The following is a 17751-nucleotide window of genomic DNA, read 5'->3' on the forward strand; positions in this document are numbered from 1 at the left end:
GTGCCTGAATCTCATGAAAGTCTTAAGTAACTTGGTTATAATACTTATGATAATAACAGTTATAATAATAACAATAATAGGTAATATTTATCGAATACATATTCTGTGTTGGGCCCTAAGTGCTTTACATATTAATTAACTTTTATCAGAGAACCAGTTACTGAGATTGCTTTTAATCCAAAGGTCAAAATTGGGGGGCCAGCCCAGTGGCGTAGTGGTTAAGTTTACGCACTCTGCTTCAGCGGCCCCAGAGTTTACAGGTTTGGATCCCAGGCGCAGACCTACACACCGCTCATCAAGCCATGCTGGGGCAGTGTCCCACATACAAAATGGAGGAAGACTGGCTCGGATGTTAGCTCAGGGCCAATCTTCCTCACTAAAAAAACAAGGTCAAAATTGGATTCAAATTTTGAAGAACATCCACAGCTTTCCCCACAGTAGAATTAATGGCAATTGCTACTTCAAAAAGAACAGTGTCAGGTATTACATCCCCAAAGCAACAGCTGATATTCTGTGGATTAAAATATCACGAACAGAGAAGAAATATTCTGTGGACTTCTCTCTGCAATATAGTTTGAAATGCTTTTAGAAAACACATTGTGTCCTCAGTTGAAGAGGTACCAGGTAAGTTAAAATCTCCCTCCACTGTCCTTAGTTTTATCTAGGGAAAGTGATTGTACTGGTCTGTATACAAACTATCTGATTCAGTATCAAAGCCTGTAAATCATTTCTGCTGGACCAAGAGTTGCTGTTGTCTTGTGATTGTGTTTAATTCTTAGGGAATTACATGATTTGAGAAATAAGCTTTCCACAGGACAAAAGCAATTACGGAAAATTAGCACATGCTACTGAAATAATTTCTGTATCATATCACAAACTATATATCATATACTTTTTAACACTTTCAGTTGAAATACATTTGATCCTAAAAAAAATGAATTACATTACTACATTATTTTTAACTTCCGGATTTTCATTATCTGTGACTCTTTTCTAAATTCAAATATCAGTCACCCAGAAGCAGTGTAAATAATGACTTTGTGACTGGGTTTAATTTACTATGATTTAAAATGTGAGTGAATTTATTTATCTCTGTGAGAATCATAATAGGACCAATATCCTTCCATGTAATACCATTTTGAGGAAGGTTTAGGAAAAGAAGGCCAGTTATGTGGTAAAGCAGAGATCTAGACACTCATTCATTTATTTTTAAAAAAGTACTTAGTATCTCCCATGGCAGCCAGGGCACAATTTCCTGGGGCATTACACAGATGGCTAATCTATTGACACATATTAAAGGACAACATGAAACTTTTAGCTCCTTAGAAGCATCTTATTCTATGGTCCTAGAACTATACTTAATTCCATTCAATAACTCAGGATTAGATGAATCCTTCTTTTCACCATTCTAGTTACAAAGAAGGTAGGAATTTATGGAAAATACTCATTCTATTCAGTGGTTCATCTGTTTTCAACCCAACCAGTCTGTGTGTCTACACTTCAATGTAACTACTACTCAACATCCATCAATGTGATGCCAATGCAGGCAATGAAGAAACGTAATACAGAAATGTTGAGTGCAAAAACCCAGTGTAGCCATGCTCCAGGCTTCCTGGCTTTCATAAGCCTTACAGTATCCTTCCGCCTGCCTCGTTTCCTAGCTAACTCCTACTCCTCCTTTAAAACATAACTTAGCTGTCACTTCCCTGCCCCTAGACTAGGTTCTTCCTACTATATGCTCCCACAGCATCCTGTATGTTTGCTTTGAAACATCAAATGCGTACTACTTTCCAGCGGCTATAAAACCCTGCTAGATTGTATGCTCTCTGAGGGCAGAGATGATCCGTCCAGCTCACCCCTGTAAGCCAAGGCCTCGCTCTGTCTGATGCATGGTAGGCAGGCAATAACTACGTAGCAGATGAAGGAATGAACTACCCCCAAGGGAAATGCTTTCCTTAAAACAAAGAGTTGGGACGTATGTGGTGACTACAGACATTACAGTTAGAAGATGAGGAGAGATGCCCACAGTCCTTGCTGCCTGTGTTCACATACACAACAAACAGAAGAAAATAACATGGAAAGTGTTACCAAAATACAAAATGTCAGCATTAAAGCCACTGCTACTCTTTCAAAAGCTGAAAGTATTTGCGTTACCTTGTTTCGGCTTTATTAAGCAAGGCCTCCCATCTGCTATCCAAGAGACTCAGTTGTTTCAAAATCTTTACTTTATCTGCAGGTTCTGCTGTGGCAGCAATTTTTTCTCCTTCTCGTTTGATCACCTCCACAGTAGATCTGCGGTCATCCAACAACCTTTGGAGAAGCTGGAGACAAAATGTCAAATTAAAAAACAACAACAACAAAGGAATAATTGTATCAGCATAAAGGAAAACATGTTCTAAGTACTTTAGATAACGAGACAAAATATATTTTTTGTATGGATTCACACACAAAAGGATGAAGTAAGATTTTAAAAAGAACCCATTTTGTTTAATGATTCATTACTCTTGAGTCAGACATTGTGGTAGTGGCTTTTCATAGTAGGTAAAACTCATACTGGTAAGGCCACTAAACCATTCATTATTAATTCTTTAATATAAAATAAGGGGGTAGAAGGTGCTGCTGAGCATAACTCCACTGACCGAAAGTGCAAAATCCCCCTTATTGTACCGAAATGGGAATGCCCTAACCATTCACAATTATCTGTCCTGTTGAGACAGAAAAGATTATTATAAATCGTTACTGTTTTAAAAATCTTTTCCCATGTTAAACAATCCATTATAGACACAGAAATTGAGACTCAAAGCTAGTGAGGCTAAAACTAGAGGCTCTTGGCTCCTTTTACTAGGTGAGACTAGCTCCTAAAATCCTTCCTGAGGACGAAAACTAAAAACGAACCTTTAAATATCATTTCCAAAAGGAACAGAGGGTGGAAGATGTCAGAAATCTTCAAAGTTGGCCAAATAAGACTAATATTTCAGAATTTAGCAGCAGAAAAATAATTCAATTTAATTCTAAGGAAATATTGCAAGCAGCCTGGAATGGGATGTTTGACACAGGTAGCCAGAACTCAGGATACCTTGCTCTAATCTAATCAGAACAAGCATTTCACAAGCAAGCGCTAATATGCACTGGCACTGCTTTGACAGCAATGAGGAGGGCACAAGCAGACAGAACACTGAAACTTCATTGCTTCCTTAATCTGATCCTGACTGACAGTTAAGGATTAAAGATATGAACAGCTACCCTGAAGTAAGGAACAAGTTAGAAGCGTACTCTTTCACTTCATTTTGAGATCAAGACCACCAAAGCAGGAGGTAAGAAGAACATGTTTAAAAAGAAGGGGAAGAAACACAAATTCTCTTGACATAGGTTAGAGTCATTACAAAAATCAAAGCACAACAGGTGGTCTAGGTAGCAAAGAGAACAATTAAGTGTATTATTTTTGATAAACTTTAACAGCAAAGCTTCTAGCAATTAAGAAAGCAAAATCAACAAATAGGTTTTACTGGCTAAGCATAGTTCATTAACTCTGGGAGAAAAACAAAGGTTTAAATTAAATTGTGAATGGTAGCAAGCTACATTACTATATGTAATACACTATGTGTTTATCATATATATTATTTTATTACATTATGTATTATATATTTTATATATAATTCAAAAATAACACAAATGCAATATCTCCTGTTACACTTCTTTAATTCTTACCTTTAAATTGATTTTTCTTTTTTTTTGGTAAGGAAGATTGGCCTTGAGCTAATATCTGTTGCCAATCTTCCTCTTTTTGCTTGAGGAAGATTGTCCCTGAGCTAACACCTGTGCCAAACTTCCTCTATTTTGTATGTGGGATGCCACCACAGCATGGCTTGATGCAGGGTGCATAAATCCGCACTCTGGATCTCAACATGCAAACGCCAGGCCGCCAAAGTGGAGCATGTGAACTTAACCACTATGCCACTGGGCCAGCCTCTAAATCTATTTCTAATAGGTTAATTTCCTAATATCCTAAAGTCTTCAAAGAATTTTTAGAGAGAGAGTACTGAATGTTAAAGTTAAATTAAGCCTCTTAATCCATTCCTTTCTTTTTAAAGTTCCACACTGGAGAAACCTTACCAACGTCCTGTGTGCTAGGCCCTTTCTATATGTCATTTCAAGCCATGGCTGAAAAATTAGTACTGAAAACATCACTAAATGCTTCTAACTGACCACCACCATCAGGACACAAAAATGGTAAGGGTGGTCCCAAACAGCTATCGTCCTTCCAACGAGCATGTCTTTCCTACCTGGTCCTCTATTAGTAGTGTCAAAAGACAGAGTAGCATGCTCCTTGGCATCTATGAACCAAATATTTGCCTCTTTAGTATAGGCTGAACCATAAGAAAGCACCTGTATTTAATCTATTAAAAAGGCAACTTCATATGGCTCAACCTAATATATAAGAGAACAATGAAATTTCTGTCCAAAGTCACCTTTTCAGTGACCGAGGCCTTCCCTGACTAATCTATTTAAAATTGCACACAAACACCCCTATCCATTCTAGTATTTTCTGTTCGCATCCTTGCTCTTTCATTTCCTGATTCTTATCTCCCATCCTTGCTTTATTTATCACTTGCTAACATCATAATTTACTTACTCGGTTTATTGTCTCTCTCTCCGTTCCTCCATTCCCACTAAACCTTAAACTCAATGAGGAATTTTGATCTTTCTTATTCAGTGATGTGTCTCTAGCACCTGGAACAGTGCCTGATCCATGGGAGATGTTCAATAAAAATTTGTCGAATGACTAAAAACTAAAGTGTAGATCATCGATAACCAGTTAACTGGTTTATAAAATATAATAACTTATATTAATAGGATATAAATAAAGAGAGTCACAAGGTAGGTAAGTTTTACTCTCATGACTAAGATTTAACATGAAACACAATTCAAAAGCAGCACTAACTTACCTTTTGCTCTTGTATCTGGGCCTTCACCACTTTGAACTCGGCCGACGGGGGCTTCTGATTGGCCACAAGCTCCTCGGTGTCCGCCATCCAGCTGAGCAGGGACTCCAGGGCGTCCTGGAACCTCCCACAGTGTAGCAGCGCCTCCTGCAACTGGGCCGCCCTCTGAGCCACCTGCAAAGGTCCAGTTGTTCCAATTTTATTCACTTGTTTCATAAAAAAATGAAATTTGCCCGCCAGCCACTCCTTTTCATGCTCAGATTTTCTTTTCTTTTTCACTTAAAGTTTACCCAAAGCACTGATAGTGGGCAGGATAGGGGTGAAAAAGAGACAAACTTCAGCAAGTAGGCCAAGAAGACAAGGTTGCCATCCTGAACAGTCAATGTAAAAGGTGAAATGTTTGAGGTTTTAAAAATATTCAAAACATAAATGATTCAAATATTTTAAGGTTACTACAACAATGCTTTGGTTATTTTTATCATTATCCCTGGGATTCATTTTTTATTTCCTATTGATTAATATCAGGGATAATAATTTTTTTAAAAAGACTACAATTTAAAAAAAAAACTAACATAGCAGGGAGAATCAGAATTACATTTTGCTAGGGAAAATAACTATAAAGCATCCCATGAAATTCTGTGAGCTCCAAGCTCTAGAGCCCTTTTCTGACAGAGCAGGGTCTTTGTCTTCTAGTAAATGGGGTCTCAGTCCTGCACAGTGATATTCTGTTCCCCTCCTCACACATCTTTTCCTTTTGGACTGAAGAAGTAGTAGGCGTGATATTTTAAGCACTGTGGATAATACTTACACCTGACACTGCATTCCATTTGTGTCTGAAGAGCACTACAATATGCATCAGACTTTAAACAATGATAAATGTAGTCCTGAGACCTGGCAACGCCTAAGATTTCAATGCAGAGAAGAGGACAAGAACAATAACTGCCACCTCCAGACAAGCACGGCCGTCCAATACCAGTGTTCTGATCATCTATGCCATGCAAAGCACTGCTGCTGTGTGTCAGCGGTATCTCTTCAGAGAGCAGAGCACCGTTTTCCAGTGTTTTCCCTCAAGGACATGGAGAAAAAGGTGGGATCTACATCTTACAGGTGAAATAGCATTTGGAGTTGATGGTCTATCGTGACGTTGGCAAACCCTTTGTCCAGGGCTGACAGACATAGTTGCTTTCGCTTACGTGGTGTGAGCTATTATCCAGTGCAAAATTAGTTGCTGACACTTGAAAATTAGAAAGCTTCACATAAAAAGTCAGATTTGCAGGTTCTTTTGAAAGTAAGTAGACTATCCGGCAACAGTGACCCTAGACCCCTCCGTGGCAATGACCTGCTGTAGCTAAGGATCTACGGAACCTTTAGAGGCATGTGTGCTCTCTCAACCTAGGCCACGGATCGTGGGCCACCTGCACTACTGTGTCTCCATCAAAGTCGAGAAAACGAGAGGGAGAGGCCCTGTTTCACCAGCTCACTTCTTTCACTTAAGCGCCCTACCGAGCTCCTGTGGGCACCTGCGTTGGGCCATCCAGTTTATAGCAATATCAAAAAGTAGATACATTTAGGGGAGTTTGGCTACTGTAAATATGATTAGTGGTCACAACGAATGCTAGCAAATAATAATTGACAAAAATGAAAATGAAGGGATGAGAAAATGACCTTCTTGTTGAGAGTCTTCCACCGGGCATTGACATCATCCAGGTCGTGCTCCAAACGCTGGGTGCTAGTGTTTTTAGAAGCACTCTGAATAAGGCCTTGACCTAACCAGTTCACGTCTTGCTGCTTAATCTGCAAGGGTTCGATCTCTTCTTTTTGGAATACCTGCATTGGAAGAGCACTAATTATATGAATTATATTATCTAACAACCACAAAATACAAACATGTTCAATGATCGGTTATCCATTATAAGACGTAAAGATAAATTTTGCTGCCTATTCATAGGTCATAGCTACCTTGTAAGTAATAAGAAGGCAGTAAACTAAATATAAATCCATAGTATTTATAAAAACCACTCAGGAATATTAAAGAATGATATCCTAAGTACATTTACTCAGATTAACTGTGAAACCAAGAAAAGAATATATGTGTCCTCTCTATTGCTTCATTATCACAGCACTAGAAATTCCCTACAATTCCAATTTAACTCCAGCAAAAAATGTATGGTATGGAAAATGCCAAGGAATAAAATGATAAGATGGGCCCAAGATGAGTCTTACTGGCCAAGGATCCTTATAAGGTCTTCTAAGGATGGCTGCTGTTGGTTGGTAACTGAAGTCTGAGACTCAAGTTGGAAATGGGAATCACTGGCAAGAAGATGAGGTGAGCCAAGAGGCCAATTTATGACTGGCCAGAGGAGCCAAAATACAAGGAGAGGAAAAGGGAAAAGATATAGACAGGTGCTGCAATAGTATGGATCCATACACATCTAGCCCCTTCAATGCCAATCAAGATGCCAACAGGCTTGCAGGACCATGGACCTGATCCTACACATCGCCAGCACAACAACTATGGTTACTCGTGGTCCCTGCAGTGCCAGTGGTTTCCCAGAACTCTCCCCGACTCTCCATCCCATCCAGCCTATGGTCCCCTAGTTGCCTGTGACTGGCAAAAAATCTAACGCGTGAGACAAAAATGCAAGTTCTACAAAAGCAGAAATTTCTATTTTCCTTATGGTAGTTCTATGTCCTGGACCTACCACAGTACCCAGTATGTAATATGTACCCAGAAATTATTTGCCAAATGAAGATCAGTATAGAAAAATTATATTTATATCTTGAGGTGGATGACATCAACCCCTCAACAGATAATACTGGGCATAGATATATCAACCCTCTCATACACAACACAAATATTTTTCATATAGGGCTTGAAGGATGCCACAAAGAAAATAAATTAACTAAGGAAGGAAAGTTTCAGCTGGATATTAAGATAAGACAAGGTTGGGGTTCAGAGCCATTATAATCTAGGACACTATATATCAACAGTCCAAGTGAATGGGCAGTTAACAGATATGAATATGAAAACATCATAAAGGCAAATGTCCAAATAGCACTTGAGAAAAAATGACAGGCACAATATGGAAAATAATTTGGAAAGATGCAGAGGCTGCAAGAGACAAACTCTCCAGACTCTGGCCCAAGGCCTACCACACAGAATACTCCTGTGTTATTGTATAAATGAGCAAATTAAAGAACAGGAAAGAAATAAATGATCACTTTCTGTACACGTCCCCACCTAGCAAAAAGCCCAAGTTTCTTCTTTAGAAAATTCATATAGATAATTTCCACATGGCTAATTATCCCTATAAAACAATATTAAATATAAAAAAATTACACATGACCAAAGAGATTATAATTCGCCCAATCATTGAGAAAAAAATAAGGTTTTATAATTTTTTTAAAAAGGTATTAATTTACCTAATAAGTCAACAGAAAGTTGCAGCAAGGTGGTGAAAACAAAATTGGGTTCTATGATTCTACTTCTTTTCTACACCACTCTCTCGGTTACTACTTCTAGGAACTAACAGTGGTGGACACGTTTTACTACTTACAAAAAAAGGAACAGGTAGGAAAACTGCCTCATTCTTAATTCCAGGAACTTACCTGGTACATAAGGATTCAGGGAAAGTTTTATTTATCCCTCAGCTATCTTTCAAAACAAAAAACCTAATAAAATGTTCCAAGTAAATTGCCTTAACCTCTGATCTTGGTTTTAAAGAAATTAATTTTAGGATTTCCTATCAAAGTAGGTTCAGGTGAGTCGTGGTAATTTTCTAAAGTGTTCCAAAAGATAGGTTAAAAGGTTAAAAAAGATAACTACTAAAGACTCTATATATTCCTAAGAGTTTAATTACTTTCCACAAATCTTTTACATAAAAACGTACCTTGCTAAGCTTTTAAACTTGCCTGTCATTTAATGTATGCTCGAGGAAAGGTACGGCTGACCAGAGCAATTATTTCATAGACTGAGAAAAGGAACTTTTCTGATACTGTCCAAATTCTTTATCTCTCAGTGGTAACAGAATACCTATGATGAGAGACTCTCCCCCTAATCCACCCGTAAGCACACAAACACAAACAGAAGCTTAAAATAAAATGAAATTACCACTGGGACAAAGTTTACCAGAAGAGTTTGGTAAAAGGACCAAAATAGCTGAACTTCAATCTGAGTGGGAAGAAAAAAATTACAGGCTTGACAAACAACCTCTACTTATGACAAGGCTGCAGGCTTTACTTTCTGACCTCATTCACCACTCTCAACAAGTTAGGAGCTATAAGGACTGCAAAATACAGCACGATCGCTTCTCTGCTCCCACGTGCAGAGCTCCTGAGAGAACATTTTCCACACATTTAAAAAGCCCTTCATTTGAGTAGCGCCCTTCTCGGGCCACAACAATATAATACTGTGTTTGTCCCTTCATGACTAAGCCTGTTCAAGCTTAATAAATCCAATATAACTGCCCTTAAATGGCAGTGTCTTAAACCACAAGTTGTGCAAAAGCCTAATGTGAACATCAATTCAAAGTGGGGGCATTCTAAACGAAGGAGAGCAGCCACCAGCTGCACCATCCATGGCAGGACTCTAGGCAGCTGGGAGTAATCATTCTTCTCAAAAACAGCCCCTAATTAATTTGTTATAAGGATCAACTTATCAATATCTGGCACTTTGTAGGGTACTAGTCAAACCCCCAAAATAACAGACTGGATTTGATCATAATGAGAAACACTAGTGACCACTTTAAACCAGAACCACAAACTTTTTGGCACTGCAGAGTTTCTCATTTCCATTAATTACCTGAACTGAGTGAAAGCCATTGCAGACTGTGTCCAATATTCCTGCCTGGGCCCTTGTTTTTCTGGGAGCTGCTTGCTTTCTTACTGGTATGAATTTTGGGGAGCACTTCTTATGGATCACCTCCGTCTCCTGGGCAGAGAGGGGAGCCTCCACTTCCTCCTTAGATGCTACGTTGGATTCTTCCAAACCATATTGTGTCAACAGTGCCACATTTTCTACTAAGCTTGTGCTACCACGATCGACATCATTTCCCCCCAGATCTGTGTGAGAGAGATCTAATTCCTCAGAAGAATCTTCGACAAGTTCCCTGCTTTGTGCTGTGATCTGGGGCTCTCCTGGTCCACATGTTTTCCCTTCCTCTGCAGGGTTAGAGAAGTCTTCTCCATCTCTTGTCACAATTAATAGGTCACGCTTAACAGCTCTCTCTTTCAAATCATCCTGCGGGCAGCAATTTTCACCAGGGATTTCCCTTTGACCGTCTACGCACCTTCCTTCCTCCAGTGGAGAAACATCATGTAAAGTCATTTTGAAGTTTTCATCAGGGTGGGCATGTCTACACGAAAGCAATGGAATTTTCTGTTCGCTAATGGAATTAACAGAAAAAAATGGTCCATATTGCTCTGCTGTAGGAATATCTTCAGTAGAAGACAAACTGCGAATTCGTGACTGGTCTCCAGTTAGAATGCCCTGCTTTTCTTCCCTCTCTGCTAGAGGGCTGCACAACCCAGAGTCATCCTCCTCTGACGTGAGAGAATTAGTGCCCCACCTGCACTTGCTGGCCTTGGTAACCGCATCTGACATATCAGTAGGTTCCGCAAAAGAGCTTTCACTTTTGTTTGCATAATCCATAAAATTGGCTGGGACAAACATTCGCCATGACCGTCTATGCTCTTTCTTTTCCGCATGAGATTTGGCTTTGGGTAGTCCTGTGGTTCGAATGATATCACTATTTAGTTTGAGGGCATCAAAGATCATCTTTTCATCTAGTTTGTTAGCTTCACGACCTCTCAGCTCAAATGCACTGGAAGAAGCAGGGGCACCGTTGGAGCATAAAGAACTAACATCCAGTGTTCTGTGACTGTAGGGTAATGTCCGATCTGTGAAATGCCTGGAAGACAGGCTGCCTTTGGAACCGGAGTCTATCTGCTCGTTCAGTCTGACAGTGTCATAGATGGACCGCTGTGGGACGTAACAGTCTTCGATATTTAGGTCCTCCTCCTCTTCACCCTTCCCTACACAGGGTGGATTCTGACGTAAACAGTCTGGTCTGCTGAGTGGCTTCCCCATTTTGTAGCTAGTTAAAACAAATATTGCAGCTCTTGACACAGAAAATAAGAAATAAGCATCTTTCGAAAAAGTATACTTCTGAACAGAACTACGAAGTGTCTTCAGCGTAAAGACAACATACTCAAACACTCTACGTCCTAATATATGAGGTGTTGAAGGTCATCGTCAGTGCATCAGTCTAAATGCAACTACCCTTTCACCTGGGTGTTTTTAGAACGATTCTAAAAAATAAAGTGCATCAAGAACAGAGAACAGAAATCTCCTTCCCTCGCTCCCCCAGCCCCCAAAGTTCCCTTTCGCACACTCCAAAACACAGAAAAAACAAACACACACTTAACAGTGGCTCAAACACTCACAACCTTCCATTGTCAGTCCTTTTCCCTTTTTAGTTTAATTTTGCATCTGAGATTTCCAGATTAAAATTTCCAAATGAGCAAGCATTTTAACAGGCTGAATGCTAATTTCGGCAGAGTTCTGGTTAACTGTAATCCACTTAAAGATGGCTTGCAAAAACTCCATCTCCTTTATAAATAAACCATGCTTTAGAAACTTAAAAGACAAACACAGGGACCATGTATTGTTCAGATCAAGGCACAGAATAAATCTTCAGAGAAAAATAAGTTAAGTCGAACCTGTAAGAAAGTCAAAATTTTCTTGTACTTTTTTGGGGAGTAGCTATAAATAATCTTGATTCAAAAGGCAGTTTTTCTTCCCTTATTAAGCGTCCTCGAGGCTATACAGAACTACCCAATGGAAAAAAATTAGACTTTTGGACAGCCAGGCCAGTACAATCCAGCAACCGTTTAAAGTAAACAGTTAGAAAGCATGATGGACTATAAACTCTCCTTTAAAAAAAAAATTCATTTCCAAACAGTCTTATCTGATCCTCCTTAAGAAGGCTTATTCCACCTGAGGCAAGTGCAGCAAAGAAGAGCTCCGGTTTCCTCTAAGGCACAGGCAGCGTAATTCACATTCAGCTGAAAACCGAGACTCTAGCCTTTGAAACTGACCAACCGTGGCCGCAGCTTAGCTTTCATTTTAGCAGCTGGAGAGAGGCAGAGGTGGCGGTGGAGGCAGAACAGGAACTCCGGCAGGGACCTCCTGCGCGGTCCCCAGCTCCTCAGGGCGGCGCGGTCCCCCGCAGGCATCCTCCCCAGCCAGGGTGCTCCCAGCAACGCCCTCTCGCTTTCGGGAACCGCAGCTCGGTCCCTTCGCCCCGGGCGCTCCGGCCCGCACAGCTCTATCACTTCGCGGCTACGCCCTCCCGTGACTTAACTTCGCAGTCATCTTTTCTTTGACTCCTTGCTCTTCTCAGAGCCGGCAAGCTGTTTCAGGGGGAGGTACCTAGAGGCCGAGACGCTGCACTACAACAGCTTGGTGGTGACATCAGCGCAAATCGACCCAGTCCTGGAACTGGAGAGAGGGCAGCTCGGGTTCAGAGATCACCGAGGGCCCACCACCTGGTTCAAAATGGGAAGGGAGCCAAGGGCTTGCAGAAGCCGAAACCTGACACCAGGAGCTCCCCGAAGAAATCATTTTGCGAGCATCCGGTGACCGCGCTCATTTGAATATTAAACGAGGGAAAAAAGAGCTACCCAGGTCCCTGTCCTTTGGTTGAAACCACACTCTCATACACTGCAGCTGCTGACTCTGTTTAAGCAGAATCTGCGACGCAAAGTGCAGACGGATCACTTTAAAGGAGGGAAAGTGTTGTGTCCTTCCTTTTTAAAGCCCAAGTTCAAGTCTATCTGTTCTCCAGAGGAAATTATTCCTGTGGGAAGGGAGCCCTGAGCACCGCTGACATGAATACTATCAGTCACTAATAACCACACGGTCCTCTTCAGGTTAATGCAAGGCCCAGGCAAAGATCAAGGGCAGTAAGTGACTCTGGTATTTAATAAACAAAATCACATCCTCAGATTTTTTATCTATTGTACAAACACCCTAAAAATACTGCTTGAAAATAAATTCAGCAAGCCAAACCTCAGCTTTTGTAGGGAAAATTAATAGTTTTATTTAAATTAAATAAAATCTATCCATTCTTTATTTTATGAAAAGAGCAACATTGCCAGAGGAGCAGACAGAGTTACAAATGAAGGCAGTCTTTCTTCAGCCTCTCAAAACAATAATCCTTTGAACGTAAATAAAACTGCGCTGACCCCAAGTGAAAAAGACACTTCTAGTAAAAACAATCTTATACTTTGATAATTTTACAGAAAAGATGTGGGAGGGAACTTTTATACCTTTAATGAGAAAACATTCCAAAATTATTTGTATAAACCTCAGAATTGAATCTTTAAAAAATCTACCCATAACCAGAACTCTATAGGTTAACACACCCATTCAACGATCGTTAGCTGCAACTCAGTATCAATGCCCATTTTTCATAGTCAAGAAGTGAAATATTTCAACCAGCAGCTGATCCTGTGGTGTTCAAGTACACAGGCTGTCCTGAGGTGCTGATAATAAGAGAAAGAAACACATGCACACAGTTGCCATGTGTGAGCAGCGGGTTGGGCACTAGGCCGGGAATTAGCAGAGACTAAGGGTTTCACTCTCCACTGCCGCTATCTTGATTTGTAAACCTAGAAAGCTTCTTATTCATGGCAGTATTCATAATAAAGTTTCCATGAAAGGTGGATGGAGTACCTTTCTCTAAACAGTCTGAGATCCTCACAGAACTTTTCATAGGAGAGAATGGCCCTAATTCAGTCCACCTCAGACTCCGACTTGAATCATTATTAGCACATTATTCTTCTAGCCTTATGTAAAGCTAAGAAGAGCAACGTGTAACCTCACACTTGAGGTAGATAGTGCATTTTTAAAACCATAAAGCTAATTCATTCATAAGTTCACCCATTCATCAAATAGGGCTCCCTATCTGTCAAACACCATGGCCAGCACCAGCAGAACGCTGGTACACAGAGATGCTGTGCGACTGCCCTTACACACCTTACACTACAGTGGAGAAGGTGGAGGAGAAAATGGGCTGGATGGAGTCTGCAAGTGGGGAGTGCTCTGGGAAAATGTCCTCTAGTTGGTTATGTCTGAGTGTATGCCATTTATTTAATAACTGAATTCCTATTTCATGAAACCGATTTCAACTAATTCTACAGATGATGATCCTAATACATTCTGATTCAAGCTAAAATCTGTACCATTACTATTGGGATTTCTGACAATAACTTATGTATCTTTGTTGTCTGAAGTCATATTGCAAAGATGTATCTGGATAACATAAAAGAATGTGTATTTAGAGCAGAACTGGACTGGTTTATCTTTTCCTCCCAAATTTGGTTTGCACAGCTACTTTAAATGTTATAGTCTCTAATGTTAATAAAAACAAGATATATTAAACTGTGTCAAATATTACCGGTGATACCTAGATCTCACATTTTCATAAGAGAGAAATCCATAATGAATAAAATGAGCAAAGTTTTTCTGAAAAACGGTCAACACTATTTTTTCATACATACGGAAATCAGTGTTAAATGTTCTCAAAACCTAACGTGACCTCCCTTACACAGCCAACTAGATGTGGCCTAGCAAAAGTATCTTCGTAAGGCAGATGATTTTGGAAAAGTGCACAAATGTTAACCGAATTATAAACAAAACAGTACCACTTTCTCATTTTATACTTCTGAAGTTAAATCTTTAAAAAGGGAAGTTCCTGAACTATCTTACCCCTAAGTGCAAGAACCGACTTCATAGAAAAGTTAAAGGCTAATTTTATCAACTGAAAGAGCTGAAAGATTGGAGATACTGAGAATTCAATGTGCAATAAGTGGGAAAACGTCTGTGTGAATAAATGAGACATTATCCATGAAAACTGACAAAAGCATCCTCCTTGCCCAAAAGCTCCTGAAATCTGGATTAGAAACCAAACCAGAGATGTGCGCTTTTCTGCTCTAAGTACAAAAACAGGCCTTAGGAGCAACGATTTCTATTATTCTTTCTAAAACAAATAGGCCATTAGCTAATGAAAACTGAAAGCATCCTATGTTTTTAGTTTTCAAACTAATAAACTTCTTCCCATAAATTTCTAAAGGGTTTTCGAGGATATTCATCAGATGAATATGCAAAGATGTTTCTCTCAGTGGAAAACAGTTTATAAGTAAAAGAAAGTAGGCTATTCAGACCCCACCACAAAAGCAAACAAATTCAAAAATACTTCTTAGATTCACTCTTTGATCTTGATGGGAAATACCTTTAATAAGCACTTGCTATTCTTCCTCTAAGTTACTACAATACTAAGACTATATTTTGCCCCCACGTTCGATATGGTGTTCAGGTGACAGTGGATAAAAAATATCCTCCGTAACAGAAAATGACTCTATATGTAAACATCATGAATTATATGCATATGTTCAAATTCTTAAAAGTTCAGATTTTTTTAAAAAGCCTTCCAACAAGCAAAACCAATGTACATGTTAATAGCTCCATTCAATTTCCATCAGAGAAACAAAATCCAGAAACCAAACAAAACCTGAAAATACCCCTCATATTAAAACACTGACAAAAGAAATAAAGTAATCTTCAAAATTAAGACAATTAAAGATATGTGAGGAACAGGATATGTAAGCATACACATTTTCTTGGGGTATCCTGGGTCTTGAAGAGCTCCAAAAGTTTTTTCACTTAATTTGCAATCACAGTGCCTACCTAGCGGTGACTATTATTTAATGAATGATTAGAGACGTAGATAAATCTTTAAAAACTATTTACCAGTCCAACTTTCTTATCAGAAAACCAATGTATAATTTCCTAACAACAAAGCAAATTCTTCTCTCGGTCTGTCTCTCTCACACACAGACACATACACACCCCGAAGCAACTTTCCACATTAGTTAAATAAATTATGTAGGTCTCCTTTTATTCAAGGGAGGCCTATGATAATGACAGTACATGCTACATTTTGGTGTTTTGGGGATCACTTTAAAATGGTAATGCAAGATTATCCTGTTCACAAAAAAACATTTAAAAACGATCCCCTGGTATAAAGTCTCTGGGTGGAACTGCCCTCAGAACCTTACTTTCATTCCTCAATCTTATCTGCAGCAACAGAAGTTTCAAGAGGCCTTGCAACATAGAGTCACAGCATTAGCTGGCGGCAAAAGCGGAAAGAGAACTCGCAGTGCCAACCTCCCTTCTGTCAGCCCTTTCAGAGCAGCATACGTTGTGTGATGTAGGACAGAGGGCACCCACCTGTCACGCCCCGTCTGCGCGGTGACAAGAGGAGGCACTACCAACACGACAGGGCAGATCAGCTCCAACTCTTTATCCTCTGGTCCTTGCCTCGGTGGCGCTTCTCTCTTGCCCAGCGTATGTGATATTCTTTCTTTCTAAAACCCTAAACACCACTGTGATGTAGCTGACGAAATACTGTGACCTTCCTTTAAAGCCCATGCATCAAGTTACAGTGTCTATAGTGAAAATATTTTCACCTTTAAAAATACCAGAGGAAGGTATCATGCAGCCTCCTTGCTAACACAGTCTCATTAACAAAAACCCAGTCAAGTAAGAATTTTTCCCTAACAAAAAGCCCTTTGGCAAAAGCTTTATTTAATTTCCCCCATTCTCAACAAAAATGGAGAGCAATTCCTCATCGACGTCTACATATCAATACAGGTACACTTAAAAACCACTACTAAAGCATTCTTAGGACAGTTTAATTTTATCTCTAAAAATATGGTGACATCACAGAAGTTGTTTTAGGATCACTTAAAAAATACCTTAATAAGGTATTTGGAGTGATTTATTTCGGCAATACTGTTTGCAAATAGCACTCAAAGTGCCTGGCTTCTCTAGCGTCCTGCCACCTGGCACTGCAGTTGGCCTGATATTCAAACGATGATGGTGCCTCGTTAAACAACGCCTTCCAATGGACCAGAGAAAGTGTATCACCGTCTAATTAGGCGCGTGCTCCAGTCTCTGCCTCTGCTTCTGACTGGGCCTAAAAATTCTCTGTTCTGTGTAATGCTATTTCCATTTTGAAAATACAAAGGCATCTTCGGTTCAGAGAGACTTGCACTAGTGATGTGTTCATTTGTGGGGACAAACTGAAGAACAATTGGGGCAGTGCCAAAGTGGCCAGAAATAAACAATGAGCAGGTTCGGAGGTAAGACCTTTGACCATGGCCTAGATAGAGGTGGGGAGCAGTATATATTTAGCTAGGACGTGACTGTATATGTTCATTACAACATCAAGTTTCTTTGATCTTCACTGAAATTAGATCAATTCAATATGGTGATAATGATTACTTCATGATGATCAGAAGACCTGACTGTTGATGACATCATAGGAATTGCCGGGACATGTTCCTTGTATATAGTTCGTTACATATGTCTTTGATAAATAAAAATGTGGAAACACTAAGATTACTTAATCATGTAGTTTAGATTTGAAGATAAGCTGGAGCTAGGAATCTTCGACAGAAGGTAGCAATAGGGGGAACATCAAAGGGGCTTTTCTCCTTTCTGCCTAGGAATCTGTGACAGTGTGCATAGAATTTAATGCAGTAACGGTGAAATATAGGTAGAAAAAATGGTGCTTTGAATTATCAGCGGTAATAGAAAACACCTCACTCGGCAGACACTTTAGTCCAATGACTAGTATTTAGAAGTAGGAAAACGTATGGTAGACAGAACTTACATGAGCAAAATAGTTTAAAAACTTTAAGCTAACACAAAAGGTAATACCAGTCTATTCTCAAAAATTTG

At 39.6% G+C, this 17751-nt stretch overlaps 1 protein-coding gene across 41 annotated transcripts in view; it reads right to left on the minus strand.

Annotated features, from left to right (window-relative positions):
• Positions 1-17751, minus strand: part of DST (dystonin) — a 440625-nt gene that overhangs the window by 69563 nt on the left and 353311 nt on the right. For all 41 annotated transcript variants that reach the window (XR_011530133.1, XR_011530132.1, XR_011530131.1 and 38 more), the window contains 3 exons: positions 6609-6770; positions 4947-5117; positions 2155-2321 (listed from right to left, as the gene is read on the minus strand). Coding sequence is in view for 38 of the 41 variants with exons in the window: in XM_070586335.1 (XP_070442436.1) it covers positions 2155-2321; positions 4947-5117; positions 6609-6770 (500 nt within the window). In the remaining 3 variants the exon portion in view is untranslated. The remainder of the gene's footprint in view (positions 1-2154; positions 2322-4946; positions 5118-6608; positions 6771-17751) is intronic.

The sequence above is a fragment of the Equus przewalskii genome, chromosome 19 (genome assembly GCF_037783145.1).
Source record: "Equus przewalskii isolate Varuska chromosome 19, EquPr2, whole genome shotgun sequence".
NCBI classification, from domain to species: Eukaryota; Metazoa; Chordata; class Mammalia; order Perissodactyla; family Equidae; genus Equus; species Equus przewalskii.